The sequence below is a fragment of the Pecten maximus genome, chromosome 1 (genome assembly GCF_902652985.1).
Source record: "Pecten maximus chromosome 1, xPecMax1.1, whole genome shotgun sequence".
Classification (NCBI taxonomy): domain Eukaryota; kingdom Metazoa; phylum Mollusca; class Bivalvia; order Pectinida; family Pectinidae; genus Pecten; species Pecten maximus.
In genome coordinates this window covers 11,403,938-11,420,566 of record NC_047015.1, presented here as the reverse complement: position 1 = coordinate 11,420,566, position 16,629 = coordinate 11,403,938, and the positions used below count along the sequence as shown (strand labels likewise).

At 33.6% G+C, this 16,629-nt stretch overlaps 1 protein-coding gene across 2 annotated transcripts in view; it reads left to right on the top strand.

The window, feature by feature from the left end:
* The window catches only part of LOC117324903, a 32,091-nt gene that overhangs the window by 11,137 nt on the left and 4,325 nt on the right, over positions 1-16,629 (top strand). For both annotated transcript variants that reach the window (XM_033880749.1, XM_033880742.1), the window contains exon 3: positions 15,255-15,371. In XM_033880749.1, coding sequence (XP_033736640.1) covers positions 15,255-15,371 — 117 coding nt within the window. The remainder of the gene's footprint in view (positions 1-15,254; positions 15,372-16,629) is intronic.

Sequence of the window (16,629 nt, the reverse complement as noted above, 5' to 3'; positions counted from 1 at the left end):
CGCTGGGCCGTGTATGGCCGTACCAGGCCAGTCGACCATCTTACTACCGTGGTTTAACGAACACACTCTAGGTTAACTCGGCATTAACGCTCACACATGTACTGATGTGGACGAGCTAGGTCTGAAGCCTGGTACTGCTATTCACATCGTGTCACAGGAGATGGCGGACAGTGGATAGTCACACACACGGCCGTGTAAGGTGACCTATACAGCCCTAGTATATATCTCGACAGACCATTCAATGACTACCAGCGAAACTAGGCCACAGGGCAGCACAGGCCACTTCACATTGTACGTGTGTAGCAGTGTAGGCTATACACAGGCAGATAAGGCCACAAAATATACGATTCACTATTCCGAGTGCAGCGATCCATGAGCTACATTTAGGTATTGGGAAATAAAGAAGTCATTGTACATGGTAATTTTATATGGATTCGATAGAAGGTAGTTGTAGGAATCATTATATATCGCAATATATAGAATAATGAGTATTACAACCCAATATCTGGCGAGCACATTTATAAACATTTGTACATTGTACCTCACCTTCACAGTACTTATACTCTTTTAAAGTTTGCTTTGTATTACATTTTACAGACAATTCATTAGAATAAATAGGTTTATCCATCAAATATTTTCATTTACATAATTTGACAACATGCTTAGTGTTATTGTTGTTGAATGATATATATTTTATGACTGTGCATAATGATGTCAGTGCATTATTCTTAAAATATTCAAATAAATTAGTATATATACATGGTTTATCGAGCAGAATAAGTTTATACAGATTAGTATAATGTGAAATCTGGCAATTGCATAAAATGTATGAGAAGTATGAGAAGTGTCTGGTAATTCGCCGTTTGGCTAGTTTGGTATATCATTCATTATTGACATTTGTTTATCTCTCCGATAATTATATATTATCAAACTTGCAAATCAAAAACGACATTCAACACGTTAGAGTATATATATATATATATATATATATATATATATTATTATTGCTAAACTATTTACAAAGAATAGCTATAGTGTTAATGTTTATAGATAATAACAATATTAATGCTACGATGTTTACAAAGAATAGCACTAATGTAAGTGATGATATACATGTATGATAACAATAGTAATGCTACGCTGTTTGCAAAGAAAAAAAAACACTAGTGTTAATGATAATAAATAAAAACAATATTAATGCTACGCTGTTTGCAAAGAAAAAAACACTAGTGTTAAGGATAATAAATAAAAAGAATATTAATGCTACACTGTTTACAACGAATAGCACTAGTGTAAATCATAATAAATAGTAACAATATTAATGCTACGCTATTTTCAAAGATAAATGATAATGAATGATAACCTCATTAACACCAGTGATAGTGGTGAAATATTTTATAAGTACAACATACATTTATATAGTTAAATGTTTAGAGATTTTTCATATAAGCTGTTAGCATACATAGAATCTGTAAATATATATTCTACATCACTATAAATATAGTACGCAAATATATCTAAATAAGCACGTGGAAACCCACGGCATCACTATATTTTGTTATTATGTTATAGTTATAAGTCTTTGAATTCGTTACAAGATTTGCTTAAATCTTAGCAATGTCGATAACCTTTTACTGATAGATATTATCTAGGGACTGGGTTTTGCCGTGGTCATTGGTAATGAAACACCAAGCATTCCCGTAAGAGCTTAAGATAAAATCCAAGAAACTGCTGGTAATAATCCAAATCTTCTCCAGTGTTTTAAGTGTGACAATAGTTTACATAATGCTTGAATTTGTACTTTGGCGCATATGTATAGAAAGAAACATTTAAATCATACGTGAAAATGGGTGACGGCATGTCATATAACAGTAGTTTGTTTTAAATGCAATAACTTTGTCAAAGTATGTAAATGCTCACGTGTAAATTGCTATATATTTTTGCGATTGTTACTGTGTTGTGTCCATACCAGTTGAGCACGTACATACAATATGCTGGCGGTCATTTGTTTACATTACCTATGGATCACGATTATTGTATTATCCATATCACTTGTTATCTATATCAGCTTTCGTATCATTGATTACACGCCAGATAATAATTTTGAATAAGTATTTATGAATGTCAATCATTTAACAATTTCTGATCCGCGATTTATTTTTAAAGTACGGACATATTTTGTTATTGTGTACATCTACTGATTTAGGTTATGTATTTATTTATTATAAGTGTTTACAAGAGACATGTAAGGTGAGGTTCAAAAAATAATTCTATAACTTAATTACTTAGTTACTTGCAGAAAGAAGCCCATCACGAAAATAACAGGATAAATACAAGAATATAAGGTTTAATTTCAAAATTCCAAACATTAACTTTTTTTTATCGGGAACATCTACATTCCTAAGAAAATCTGTTTTTTTGATGCCAGTGTGTGACATATGGCTGTGTTACTTCTCTGGGGTGTCTGCCACAGCACGTTATGGATGCAGGGGTTGTACCTCCCCAACAGCTGTGTAAGCATGCTCGGTCAGCTTCTGGTCCAATACACAGCACTGATTGAAACTCCAGCCGTGGGAAAGGGGCCGCTAAGGAAACTTACACCGATTTTACGACGCTTTGCTTCAAGGGAAAGCAGCAGTACACCCCCTAATGACCAGCAATTGGAAGGAACATTTATCTCTCTTCACAATAATGAACCTACTTTTCGAATCACCTTGTCAATCCACAGACAGGTAATCCCGAAAATGTGTAAAGTGGTCAGTTAAAGGACCCGGCTTCCGTCTTCTGCAAACTTTTCGATAGCGGCTAAACGGAAGTTATACAACAACCAAGCACTCGTGAAATCTCAGTACAAGTATTATGCATATTTGTCGGGGAGAAGTTTTCCAGGGTTTTGATACTACGCTTATTAGTTTTTGTACATGCCTATCACATTTACAATAATTTCTTACATTATGATGCATGTGTTTTAATATTGATACAAGACTTTGTTGGTATCGTAGACAATATACATGTGTAACATTTGAAATGTGAGGTTAAAATCATAAGCTGTCATTATCCATAATACACGTTTGTTAACATTATATGTTTGTGTTAAACTATCGTATACTTTTTTGTTTTTAGTCTTTTTTAACGTTGCGGTACATTTTATTTACATTGCTGTGAATGTCCTTATTTACAAAGATGCGTACATGCTAGTTTACAATTCGGCGTACAGTATTTACTTTGATATGGCCATACCTGTTTACATTGAAGTAGCTGTTGATGTTCTTTTCTTTAAAAAAGCAATCGTTATGTCTGACAGGAAAATTTCAATTAATAAACTTGCATAATAGATATACTATTTTATACATAGTATCATTATACATCTCACATATCATAATAATCAAATATTGAAAGATATACCTTTTAAAACAAATTCAAACTCACCCCGGATACATCAAGTACAATGTTATCACATATAAAGATGAAGGTATACCGATTCGTTTATCATAAACAAATTTTATGAAATTGCAAATATTCCATACTGTAACTTAAAAAAAAAAAAATTGTGATATTCTTAATATTCAACTCTTATGGAATTTCGGGGTGTGCAATTTAGAGAACTCTCGCTTTTCGAGTTGACGGATGAGGTTTGATTCTCCGATCAAACGTAAATATTATCAGGACATATATTACTACCCATGGTTTTCTTCCGGTTCGTGTGATTTCCTTCGACATTCTATTCCTATCTAGCAACCAATGGCCTGGTTGCTAGAGCCGGTTCCATTATTGTTGTAATTCGAAAATTCATTCTATTCCTTACATTATTGTTGCATATCTTACACCCCGTAGCCCTGGTATCTTAGCAAATGTGGCTAACAAGTATAAAAGTATACCATATCTGTTTGCAAATATAAGTATTCTATAGTATACACCAAATATGTACCGTATAAGGAATACACCATATATGTACCATAAATAGTATACACAAATATTACAATATAAAGTATACACCAAATATGTACCGTATATAGTATAACCAAATATTACCATATAATGTATTCACCATATATGTACCATATAAAGTATTCACCAAATCCAATGCATTACCAAATAAAGTAGTCACCAAATATGAACCATGTAAAGTATTCACCAAATATTACCATATGAAGTATAAAGCATAGGTATATTATGTCAATATACAAATATAAATGTACCATATATTCTGTACAAATGTATCAAAGAATCTATCAAAGAATATAATGCTCTCTTGGAATCGTCCGGATTCGCCTTCATGCTACATGCAACACGCAAGCTCAGTCATACAGAGAGTGTTTCAAGTTCTTAGATGGATAGTATCAATTATTCTTTCAAATCAGATCTTTCATTTCAACTTTCATCAATTTACAGCATGCTGCGTAATCGAATCACCGTTAGGCAATTCAGAAGTGATAAGATGTGTTTTAACGATTGTTTAAAAGATATTTTTCTATGAAGATAATTAGGTTACAATTTAGTAACACTTCAATGCAATAAAGCTCGAAATACTTCATATATTATATAAAAATATATATATATATCTGCAAAGTTATTTTACACATTTTGTTAAATTATTATGCATTGACTCCAATACACCGAAAGTTCAAGTTCTGGATGACATTTCAAAGAGGAAGTTAGTCAACGTACACGACATCAGTATTGATGTTGACTGTCCAGCTTTATAAACGACATCAGTATATATATATATATATATATATATATATATTTATTTATTGCAGTTTGCCAAAAATATAGAAATATCAGACTGATAAAACTTATGGTTTCCCTGCAGCGATGATAAGTGAAAATATAAGATTATGCAGTGAAAATGTGAGATTTGTGAAGCGAAAATATCATATTGTTTTTTATTTTGAGCAATCAGAGCGAACCTTTGTATTCACCTAATTGAAACTTGCCATTATTCCAATCGAAGCAAGGCTAGATAAATGGGTTTGTTGTGCTGTATTTCTGAAAAAATCACACTAATTTTAGACAAAATACTCACTTAACGTTAGCTTTTCATGTACAGTTTCTCCGATGACAGCAGAAAACGCTTAAATTGCGTTTACCAGTCCTTTCAAAATAGCACCGTCAAGTTGACGTGGAGTAACGCCACAAAGAGACGACCTCATGAATTATGTTACTAATTCCTGCATTTGTTTACACTATTAATTTTTCGATGTTTATTTAATTTTTTTAGCATAATAAGCAATAAAAAGAAAATTGAATGATTTACCATTGGATACTAAATATTTTTTATCGTACAAATATCGATATTTTGCCATACTCGTGAAATACGAAAACCATTCGATTTCCTATCCTATATATGTATATATATATATAACGTAACGGCAAACTTTCTAGCGCTTTCACAGCTATTCTGTATTTCAAATAGATGTGAAAGCACCCAAAAGTTTGTTGTTAAATTTTTGTTTATATATATATATCCAAATCTACATGTCCATGAACTTTTTATTGCGATATAAAAAAAAAAAATACTATATACAGCATATACATAATAACAGTGATGTTGACTGTCCGGCTTTAAAAACGACATCAGTGTGTATGTATATATATATACAACAATAACACAATAACAATGATATTGGCTCCTCAGCTAGCTTTTTAAAATTCAGCTATATCCTAACGTTATTTTCTTTTCAACATTAATTAATTGAAATTTCTAATTAAGGTGCATTTTGTAATTAAGACTATGTCAAATATTCTGGCTATTGATTAGAAGTGAAATTAATTTGCATGACAGCCAGCAATAGGTCATCACTGTCAGGCCGAAAATAATAGTAGGAAAATTGTTGGGAAATCTTTTCCCCACAAGCTATTAAAACTGTTCTTTGCCACAATTCCAGTTATTTTATGGGGGTTTAAACTTTTGTCTAAAAAAAACACAACAAAATATACTAAAACTATTCCAGAACTTAAAAATGCTGATTAAATGCTTAATAATTTCCTGTTTTTAAATTTTATTGCTATAAAAATATCCACAAGAAAGCCCTACATAATATCGATATTTTTGATTTGCCAACAGAATTAAAGTTATAAATTCGACTTTAAAAGAGTTATATCTGAGTGTGTCATTCAGGAGTTCAATATGAAGACATATATAGGCAATAAAGAAGAAAGCACTATTGCCTCTAAAACCGAACTGTTAATGTATCATCGAATCCTATTTATATTTCAATCTTATAGTTATCTGTTAAGATTTGCAAGATTTGAGAACACCAATACAGTCAACTAAAAAGGAAATGAACAAGTGACACATATTCGGTTTACATTCGTAAATTATGTTTCTGAAACATATAATCTCGGGTGTCTAGAATTAAAATACGGAGTTCTATCACATATAACAAACCAGTTCTTAAAAGTCATCCCTTGATAAAATTGTTTTTGAGAACAATATATTATTGTTATACACTAATACATGACATTATTATCAGGGAGGAATATACATCGGCGTACCTGGTTTGAACCTTAGAGTGTTCTTAAATTAGAATTTGTGGACATCTTCTTGAAAATTTAGAGATATGCAATGTATATTCCAAACATATCCGAGAATATCAATATAATAACGAAACCATAACACTACAAAGTTTGTTTAAACCATATGGTTTTCTAATTTAAGAAGAAACATTATGTTTTTCACCGCTCACGGTTGTCTCCATCGAAGTGTTCAAAAACACTATTTTCATAATATATTGATTCTTAACAGAGCGTTCATAAAATTTTGTAACTTTGCAACTACATATGATATCCCTAGAAGTTATGGGATAACGTCCTGTCTGATATCGTGTATTGAATCATTATTTTAGAAATGAAGTCAACTCATTATATATATATATTATATTTGATATATTTTCAAGACATGAAACGTGTGCTTTTTATTTTATTTATTTATTTTTTCTTTTTTTTTTTGTTAAAGATATTTATTTTATTATATAATCCAACACTAGCACTGTGTAAAATCTTATATGTCTAATTAAATATATACCACTTTATTATATCAAGTTTCTTTTTTCTGTTTTGTCCATGAATGGAGACTTTGACACAAATCTATTCCAATTATTCAGTGCGACATTGCCTATTCTTCAATTATCAGTATAAAAATATTCAGATTGAAGAGAAAACATTGAAAAATATTAATTACATGTGACGAAGGACACATCATGCACTAGAGGATTAAAAAAAACATAATATATAAAAGAATTACAACATTAAATATTCAAATTAATCACTTAGTGCTACTGCTCAAAAAAATAAATAAATAAAACAAATACCGACATATTAAGTTTTATTGTATAAACCAACAACCACAAGTTATATCATTGATACAAGACTTTAAACATATTGAGATTACATAGAACAGCCAATTTTCTGTCTGTTTGATGTAAGTACGTATCCTTTCTGACACGGTCTTGCTATCTATGTATCTACCCTGTTTCCATAAAGCGTTTTGTGTATAAGTTTAGACATAAGACTGACCAAGGATAAATAAGGTATACTAGTCTTCGAAGCTTTCCCACAAACCTTGGTATGATAATTGTTCTTCATTGCGATTAAATAACCGATATGCAGGGTTCCTGTTATAACATAAATCAATATACTTACTTTATTGTGTTGTCAATGAATAACAAATCTCGCCTTGGAAGCCTTACGGTATATGTTTAGAAATAGGAAAGTATAAAATAACTGTCCAAATGACACCCCTCTTTAGGTCGTTTATATGCACGCAAGAAATCTGCGACAGAATCACCGGTCCTACCCCACTAAGTTATAATCGAACTGAACTCGTTCAGAGCTATTTTGAGAACAGTTCTATGTACGTCTTCAAGACAAAAACCCACCAACAAATCGTTGCAGAGGTGACATCAATCGGCTGCGTTATCACATGTGTATAAAAACATTATTCATATATAAGAATACTTCATATACATACAATAACGCACGCATTTTTTAAAATCCTTTACGGAAACATGTAGAAATTATCTTAAAGTTTGCCAGAAGTCAGCGATGCATACTTTTCTATTAGAAATATATATCATTGAAGTTTTATTTAAAATGTTAAATATATCAGCATTAGAGGTTTGATCGACTGAATGAGGAGAGGGCCATTCCCAGACCACGTGTATTGGGCGATATCTGACCAATAATAGAACGTTGATACAGTGTTAATAACCCGAAAGGCTGTTTTCTTTGTACGTCTGTCGTAGGTCGAATTCTGGCAGTGTGCCAAGTTTGAGTAAAATGATAATACGTACGTCTGGGTGCTTTGTACTTATCATAAAACACGAATTACATGCATTGTAAGTAGACCAATATTGACAACATATGAGTGCGGTGGTATAACACACGCAGGCTTTATAACCAGAGACATCAATGCACATTATTCACACCTACTTGTTTTTCAAACATCAAGGCGACTTAGTGAAAATCAAGAAACTAGAATAAAATCCTATTGAACAAGTCATTTCGTACAAAGATATAGTTAATTAAAGTTTACCTGTACAAGACAGGTAACTTGATTTATTTGTAATGAGATGCATTTGTTGTATTGATTAGTGATTTTACGATGGCTAGACGACAACAAGCCAGCATAGATAAAGGATTTGAAAGCCATTGGTGTTATAAATGGAGTTTCAGACTGTCTAAAATCACAGCGGTAAACATATAAGGACAGTATAAGCATTATGACACTAAAGTCTGTCATTGAACATCCAATGGTACACTAATTTGTCAAATCTACTGATCGTATTGGTATCATATTTATTCAATGTTTATTACAATTTTGAGTAAATGTACAATGATATGCGAAATAAAAAATAGGATATTTGTGATACACTTGTATATAGTATCGATCATACTAACAACCAGATGTCGTATATTTTATATAGAATTTATACAATGTCGTACATATTTACAACGATAGTTAATTTAACTGATATATAAATGTTTGTTTTTGACATAAATATTTAATATGGCATGCATATTACGATATGTAGTTATTATGTATTAGTTAATACTTTAAAGGAAATAATACCTAGATAGATATATGAAATTTGCCATATGTACTTACAAGATGTTATTTTTACCTGTCCGTACACATTAATAATGGTCTGTTATAAATGATACATTTGAAGTATGACATCCCTCAACCATACACAGTCGTTCTTATGGATAAATACGAGCTTCATCAGTAGATGTGTACGAGGAGACATCATTTGGCTTGGCTCCTGGTGCGCTATATGAATATTTGATTAATTACATGTGGCAATGTTTAAGTTCTATTCTGGCTATGAGTATAACACCGCCACTAATAGTCGTGCCTTATTTTCACATACAACCTGTAACTATATGGTCTTAAACAACTTATGATGAAAATGTTTTTATTGAATGTAACTTTCAGTGAGGATATATCATAGTGTTGCCTTTTTAGAGGTCATCAGTTTTGATCATGAAGGAATATCAACTGAAAAACAATATATCAGATTTCAACTCATCAAACACATTTTTTAAGGCGTAGTATCCTACTAAACAGTGAACAGTGAGATGACAATATAGTTTAATAGGAAATGAGTGCATGCAAGCTTAGTACAGTTACCAAATACTCAATGTCCCCTTAGACGATAGTAGCCACATATTGATGACAAAAATGGCCTATTTGGAAGTAATTGACATATGCAAATCACTAATTCTATACAACATATCACCAAATATTTCTGCAGAAAAAAGTCTATCAAACGGCAACGCTCGTTGGAATAGAACGACGGTCCAGTCATTTAAAAGTCTTCTCAAAAACAAACACGGATTAACTAGATTGTTGTGATCGTATAGAGTTATTCAGGTCAGGTTTGCGGAATGGTTTGGTTGCAGTTGTTTATAATGCGGACATGTTTCATGCTAGGAAACATTGCAACTCAGTGCTGTCTATATATCATCACTGGGAGTCAATACCAACGTAGTATAAGTTTAACGACGGAATTAATATGCCCCAAACTGTCGCCATATATTGCTGAACAAATACAAATGAAAATTCTTTATAAATGTGGACAGAACCTTTCTGAATTCTGGCTGTAGTTTGTGTTCCGCTATATAGCTATATGATTTACCTATATAAACATTACATCCCGTACGCCGGAAAACCCAGTAATCGACTGTTGGAAATCTCGGGAAGCTGCTATTTCAATGTAATGTCATAAAAGATCTGGCCATGACAAAATTGGGCTTTTTCATAGATAGTCAACCATGTTTTAGAATCTAGCGAGTCCAGCCAACAAGTATAATTCGTGTAACCAAAGCAATTGTTTTCAATGCGACGAGCGTATAAACAAGATGATTTCTAAAAACACTCTCGAACATAAATAACATTACCACATACATACTATTTTTACTAACGGAAAAGATAAGATTTTTATCAATACAATAAACTTGTTTCTAAAAGGTTTAGCTTGAAAGTAGTTGGTATCCATGATTTACATTTTATCTTTTGAGGCTATTGTAATTAATATAAAATAAAACATTAATTATCTTAACAATTTAAAACGCTCAACGTTAGGCCACGAAAAACATATTAAAATTTAAATGCATTTCAGCGGTTAATCTTTTATACAAGAAAACATAAAATATGATGTGAATGTGATAAAACATAACATGTGATGTGAATGTGATAAAGCCAATTTCCCCCCTCCGTTTTACACATGGTTTCAGTTGTTTAACGTATATGTTACACCGGTTGAATTTGTCAGCATTGTATCAATACTCGCCCTCAAACTCGGCAAAATCATAACAGATGATATATCCATTTCTATTTAGATTAAATTTTATTGTAGATTGTATGTGATTTAATGTGATAAAATGACGATTGTGAAAATTCTAGTATGCATTTTTTTTCTATTTATAAAAAGGTTAGCCCGAATGTCAATCAGCAACTTCCGCCATCCTTTCCACCTTAATGTTGAGTCCCTCAGTTTACCCTGTACATTTTGAGCCCCCAATATGCTAAACTAATAAGTCGCTTGTACACTTGTCAATTAATTGTCAACCCGCGGAGTCTACAAACATTCCCATGCGTAAGATCTTGGTACATTTTATACCAATTCGGAGGCGATGGCATCACAGGTGTACCGTGTCCATTCCCCAACGGACTACCATGCAATATTCACTACAAGCACAGGCGTCCATTCCCTCACGGACTACCATGCAATATTCCCTACAATCACAGGTATCCATTCCCTCACGGACTAGCATGCAGTGTTTTCCCTTACGGACTAACATGCAGTATTCTCTGCAAGCACGTGTCCATTCCCTCACGGACTAACATGCAGTGTTTTTCCTCACAGACTAACATGCAGTATTCTCTGCAAGCACGTGTCCATTCCCTCACGGACTGCACAGTTTCACTTTCGATGAAGAATCGTTGGCGCTTGGTACGATTTTAAAATGTTGATCATATGCAAGTGGAAGCTTAATGCTAGAAAAATCGATCGGCTGACTAACAGAAGACAATTTCATTCTAAGTTTTACGGCACTTATATCATTTTTAAAGCTTAAAAAGACGTAATATGAAAGTATTTTGCATTGATATATATTTTTATTGCAACTAATGCAAAAACAAAATGTCAGACATACCAAGGAACAATGAGGATAACGAGAGGTAATGGTTCAACCGTAATATTATTAAGTTTTTTTAATATGAAAATAAAATTCAAAATAAGTTTGCAGTTGGCACAATGAGAAGAATTTATGTATGGCAGTTTTTATCGTTTACTTGTATTTCTGGAAGCAATAATCACAGTTTATAAATTCCATTCTTATGTAAAATTGATAGACCGATAGATTAAGCTAATAACAATATCAAAACTACCGACACTATATTATATAATAATTTATCTACGTTCCACTTTGTTATCTAATACCACAAATGACATATTGGAAAGATATATCGATACATTATTGTCTTAAAAGGAAAGGTTACGGACTACATAATTTCAAAATGAATAATGATTTGATGAATAAATAAAATATTTGTAAACATTTGTATTCAAGCAAGGTCATACCTCAACCGTATAGATATAAAGCGGCCAGTCTATTGTTTGATCGTTGTAGTGCTATACCACATCGATCAAACACAATATATTATCATATTATCTTATCAATAAGCATGGTAATCTGGGAACTGAATGCATGTTTGTCCAAATATGAAGCAGGACTAAAATCGTAGACATGTTAATTCAGTTTCTGAATGGATTCTGAGTTGTGATAAATAACAATTTCCGTAGTTATAATTTTATACTGAGGTGTGGAAGATAATATATTCTATGTGGATTCTGAGGTGTGGTAGGTAATAGTTTATGTATGGACTTTGGGGTGCGGTACATGATAGTTTCTGTATGGACTTTGGAGTGCGGTACATGATAGTTTCTGTATGGATTCTGGGGTGTGGTAGGTGATAGTTTCTGTATGAACTCTGGGGGGTGTGGTAGATGATAGTTTCTGTATGGACTCTGAGGTGTGGTAGATGATAGTTTCTGTATGAACTCTGAGGTGTGGTAAGTGGTAGTTTCTGTATGGACTCTGGGGTGTGGTAAGTGATAGTTTTTGTATGGACTCTGGGGTGTGGTAGGTGATAGTTTCTGTATGAACTCTGGGGTGTGGTAGATGACAGTTTCTGTATGGACTCTGGGTTGTGGTAGATGATAGTTTCTGTATGAACTCTGGGGTGTGGTAAGTGATAGTTTCTGTATGGACTCTGGGGTGTGGTAGATAATAGTTTCTGTATGGACTTTGGGGTGCGGTACATGATAGTTTCTGTATTGACTCTGGGGTGTGGTAGATGACAGTTTCTGTATGGACTCTGGGGTGTGGTACATGATAGTTTCTGTATGGACTCTGGGGTGTGGTAGATAATAGTTTCTGTATGAACTCTGGGGTGTGGTAAGTGATAGTTTCTGTATGGACTCTGGGGTGCGGTACCTGATAGTTTCTGTATGGACTCTGAGGTGTGGTAGGTGATAGTTTCTGTATGGACTCTGGGGTGTGGTAGGTGATAGTTTCTGTATGGACTCTGGGTTGTGGTAGATGATAGTTTCTGTATGAACTCTGGGGTGTGGTAAGTGATAGTTTCTGTATGGACTCTGGGGTGTGGTAGATAATAGTTTCTGTATGGACTTTGGGGTGCGGTACATGATAGTTTCTGTATGGACTCTGGGGTGTGGTAGGTGATAGTTTCTGTATGGACTCTGGGGTGTGGTAGGTGATAGTTTCTGTATGGACTTTGGGGTGTGGTAGGTGATAGTTTCTGTATGGACTTTGGGGTGTGGAAGGTGATAGTTTCTGTATGGACTCTGGGGTGTGGTAGGTGATAGTTTCTGTATGAACTCTGGGGTGCGGTACATGATAGTTTCTGTATGGACTCTGGGGTGTGGTAGATAATAGTTTCTGTATGGACTCTGGGGTGTGGTACATGATAGTTTCTGTATGGACTTTGGGGTGCGGTACATGATAGTTTCTGTATGGACTCTGGGGTGTGGTATATAATAGTTTCTGTATGAACTCTGGGTTGTGGTAGATGATAGTTTCTGTATGAACTCTGGGGTGTGATAGGTGATAGTTTCTGTATGAACTCTGGGGTGTGGTAGGTGATAGTTTCTGTATGGACTTTGGAGTGTGGTAGATGATAGTTTCTGTATTGACTCTGGGATGTGGAAGATAATTGATTCTGTATGGACTCTGGGGTGTGGTATATAATAGTTTCTGTATGGATTCTGAGGTGTGGTAGATAATAGTTTATGTATGGACTTTGGGGTGTGGTAGATAATAGTTTCAGTATGGATTCTGAGGTACGATAATAGTTACAGTATGGATTCTGAGGTGTGGTAGATAATATTTTCTCCGTGGATTCTGTGGCGTGGTAAAATCATTTCTGAATGGATCCTGGACTATAGTGAATAACAGTTTCTGTATGGTTTCCGGGACGTGGTAAATAATACATTCTACGTGGATTCGGGGTGTGGTATATAATATGTTCAGCGTGGATTCTGAGATGTGGTAGATAATAAGCGTGGATTCTTGGCTGTAGTAAATCATTATTTCCACTTGAATTATGAGGTGGGGTATATATTATATATTTATTTCGGCGTGAACTCTGAGGCGTGATATTTAATGAATTTAGCGTTGATTCTGAAACTTGGAATATAACCATTTCTTTATTGATCTTTTGGACTGGTTTTGAATTTTAAGATTTTAAGAACCCTTGGTTCTTCTGTTGGATCCTGGGTCTGGAAAATGAAGATTTTATCTATTAAAGTTCCCTCATTAAGGTTTTAATAAAGATTTATAAGGAAACTATTACTTAAATTAAACAATTTAACACAAACTGAATGTAACTATAGCCTCATATCGATTACACGAAACAACGTAGTATGTAGCCTTGCTATCTAGCAGCAGACATAATGTCACAGATTATAGGACACTTATCTCATATCACTGATCATTTCGTCATTCCGTCCATGCGTCCACAAAGCACTTGTTCGTCCATGAACCCGATATTTTGGCCGGGTAACCGAGATGTAGTTATAAAGTAGACACATTTCCAACTATAAACTTTCTGTTACTCTTCTGATGCTCGGGGGTCACGGTCACTACAACTCTGAACAACTAAATGATACAAATGTTTCTGGAGTTCCGCTAACAAACGTCAATGGTTTTCCAATTTGGCAGCGTTTTATCTGCCCTGAAGCTCCCTCGACTCCGGTGGAAGCCGGATGTACTGATATAGAGATTAGAGAAATGACCAAAATGTATAATGAAGTGTTGTGTTTTTGTCCACATTTGTTGTAAACCCATCGACATTTATGCATCGAGCACTGCCAGATTACGGCAATTTCCCATTCCATACTGGTTGGGATCCTGGCCTTGGTTGAATGTGTGTAATATCCCTGCCTATCTCCTAGAGCTCCGCTCGTAGTACTTGTAAGCCGCGCACTAATTGGCTAATCGTCTCTGCAGTTATTTGTTTTAAATTTTATTACGGCTGTCGTAAATTGTCAGTCCTGCTGCCATCATGTGCGTATTACGTCATCGGGTCGAGCATTCCGATCCTTGTCGGCCTCCAGCACCATGCGTGAAGAAGCTTGTCGGTACTCCCTTCACTCCCATGAATACACACTACACAATGTCAGGTATTTGTGGGAATTAACAGTGCTACCGGTTTGTGTTGACAGGTGGTGGGTACTCCATGATGTCTAGCTTTCTATCATCAGGAGGAGGAGGAGCGCCTATGGGGGACCACCTCAAAGCAATTATCCCGGACTTTCAGTACTGGAATAATCCAAGTGACGGTAAGTATTTGTCCTAAATGATTTTTTGTTGGAGCCTACTGTTTCCAGACAATATCTACGTCATTCTTTGAATTCTTCAAACTTTGTATCCGAACTGTCAATGTGTATTTTGTGATAATTAGGCTCCCAGCTTACAAAGGCTTCTCTTGGCATCGTATTAGCATGTGTGTTAGGTGACCATTCCGAACTTGTATTAGGTAACTGTTAAATTTTGTATGATGACCATGATATTATATTAGATGACGATATATATAGATATGTATATATATAATATAAAATAAACTGCAATGTTTTATTTTTACGATATATGGTCATGCCTTGACGGAAAAAGGCATATAATTATTATAGTACAGCCTTATCCAACATGAACCTGAACTACCCCAGCCTTTTCTAACATATTATTTAAACCTAAAATACCACAGCCTTATCTAACATATTGTTTAAACCTTAAATATCACAGCCTTATCTAACATATTGTTTAAACCTTAAATATCACAGCCTTATTTAACATATTATTTAAACTTAAAATATCCCAGCCTTATCCAAAATATAATTAAACCTAAAATATCACAATCTTATACAAAATATTATTTAAAGCTAAAATACCACAGCCTTATCTAACATATTATTTAAACTTAAAATATCACAGCCTTATACAAAATATTATTTAAAGCTAAAATACCACAGCCTTATCTAACATATTATTTAAACTTAAAATATCACAGCCTTATCTAACATATTATTTAAACCTAAAATATCACAGCCTTATACAAAATATTATTTAAAGCTAAAATATCACAGCCTTATCTAACATATTATTTAAACTTAAAATATCACAGCCTTATCTAACATATTATTTAAACTTAAAATATCACAGCCTTATCCAAAATATAATTAAACCTAAAATATCACAGCCTTATCTAACATATTATTTAAACTTAAAATATCACAGCCTTATCTAACATATTATTTAAACCTAAAATATCAAAGGCTTATCTAACATATTATTTAAACCTAAAATATAACAGCCTTATTCAAAATATTAGTTCAACGTAAAATATCACAGCCTTATCCAAAATATTGTTTAAACCTAAAATCCAGCGTTATATATACATATATACAAATTATCTTTCATCATTATTACAAAGGGTATATAAAAGTGATGTATGTATTCAATTTGCACCAGGGACCACGGGGAATTAACTATGCCACACACGATGTATGCTGCTTTTTGTGGCGTACATGCTTTTGCGGTATC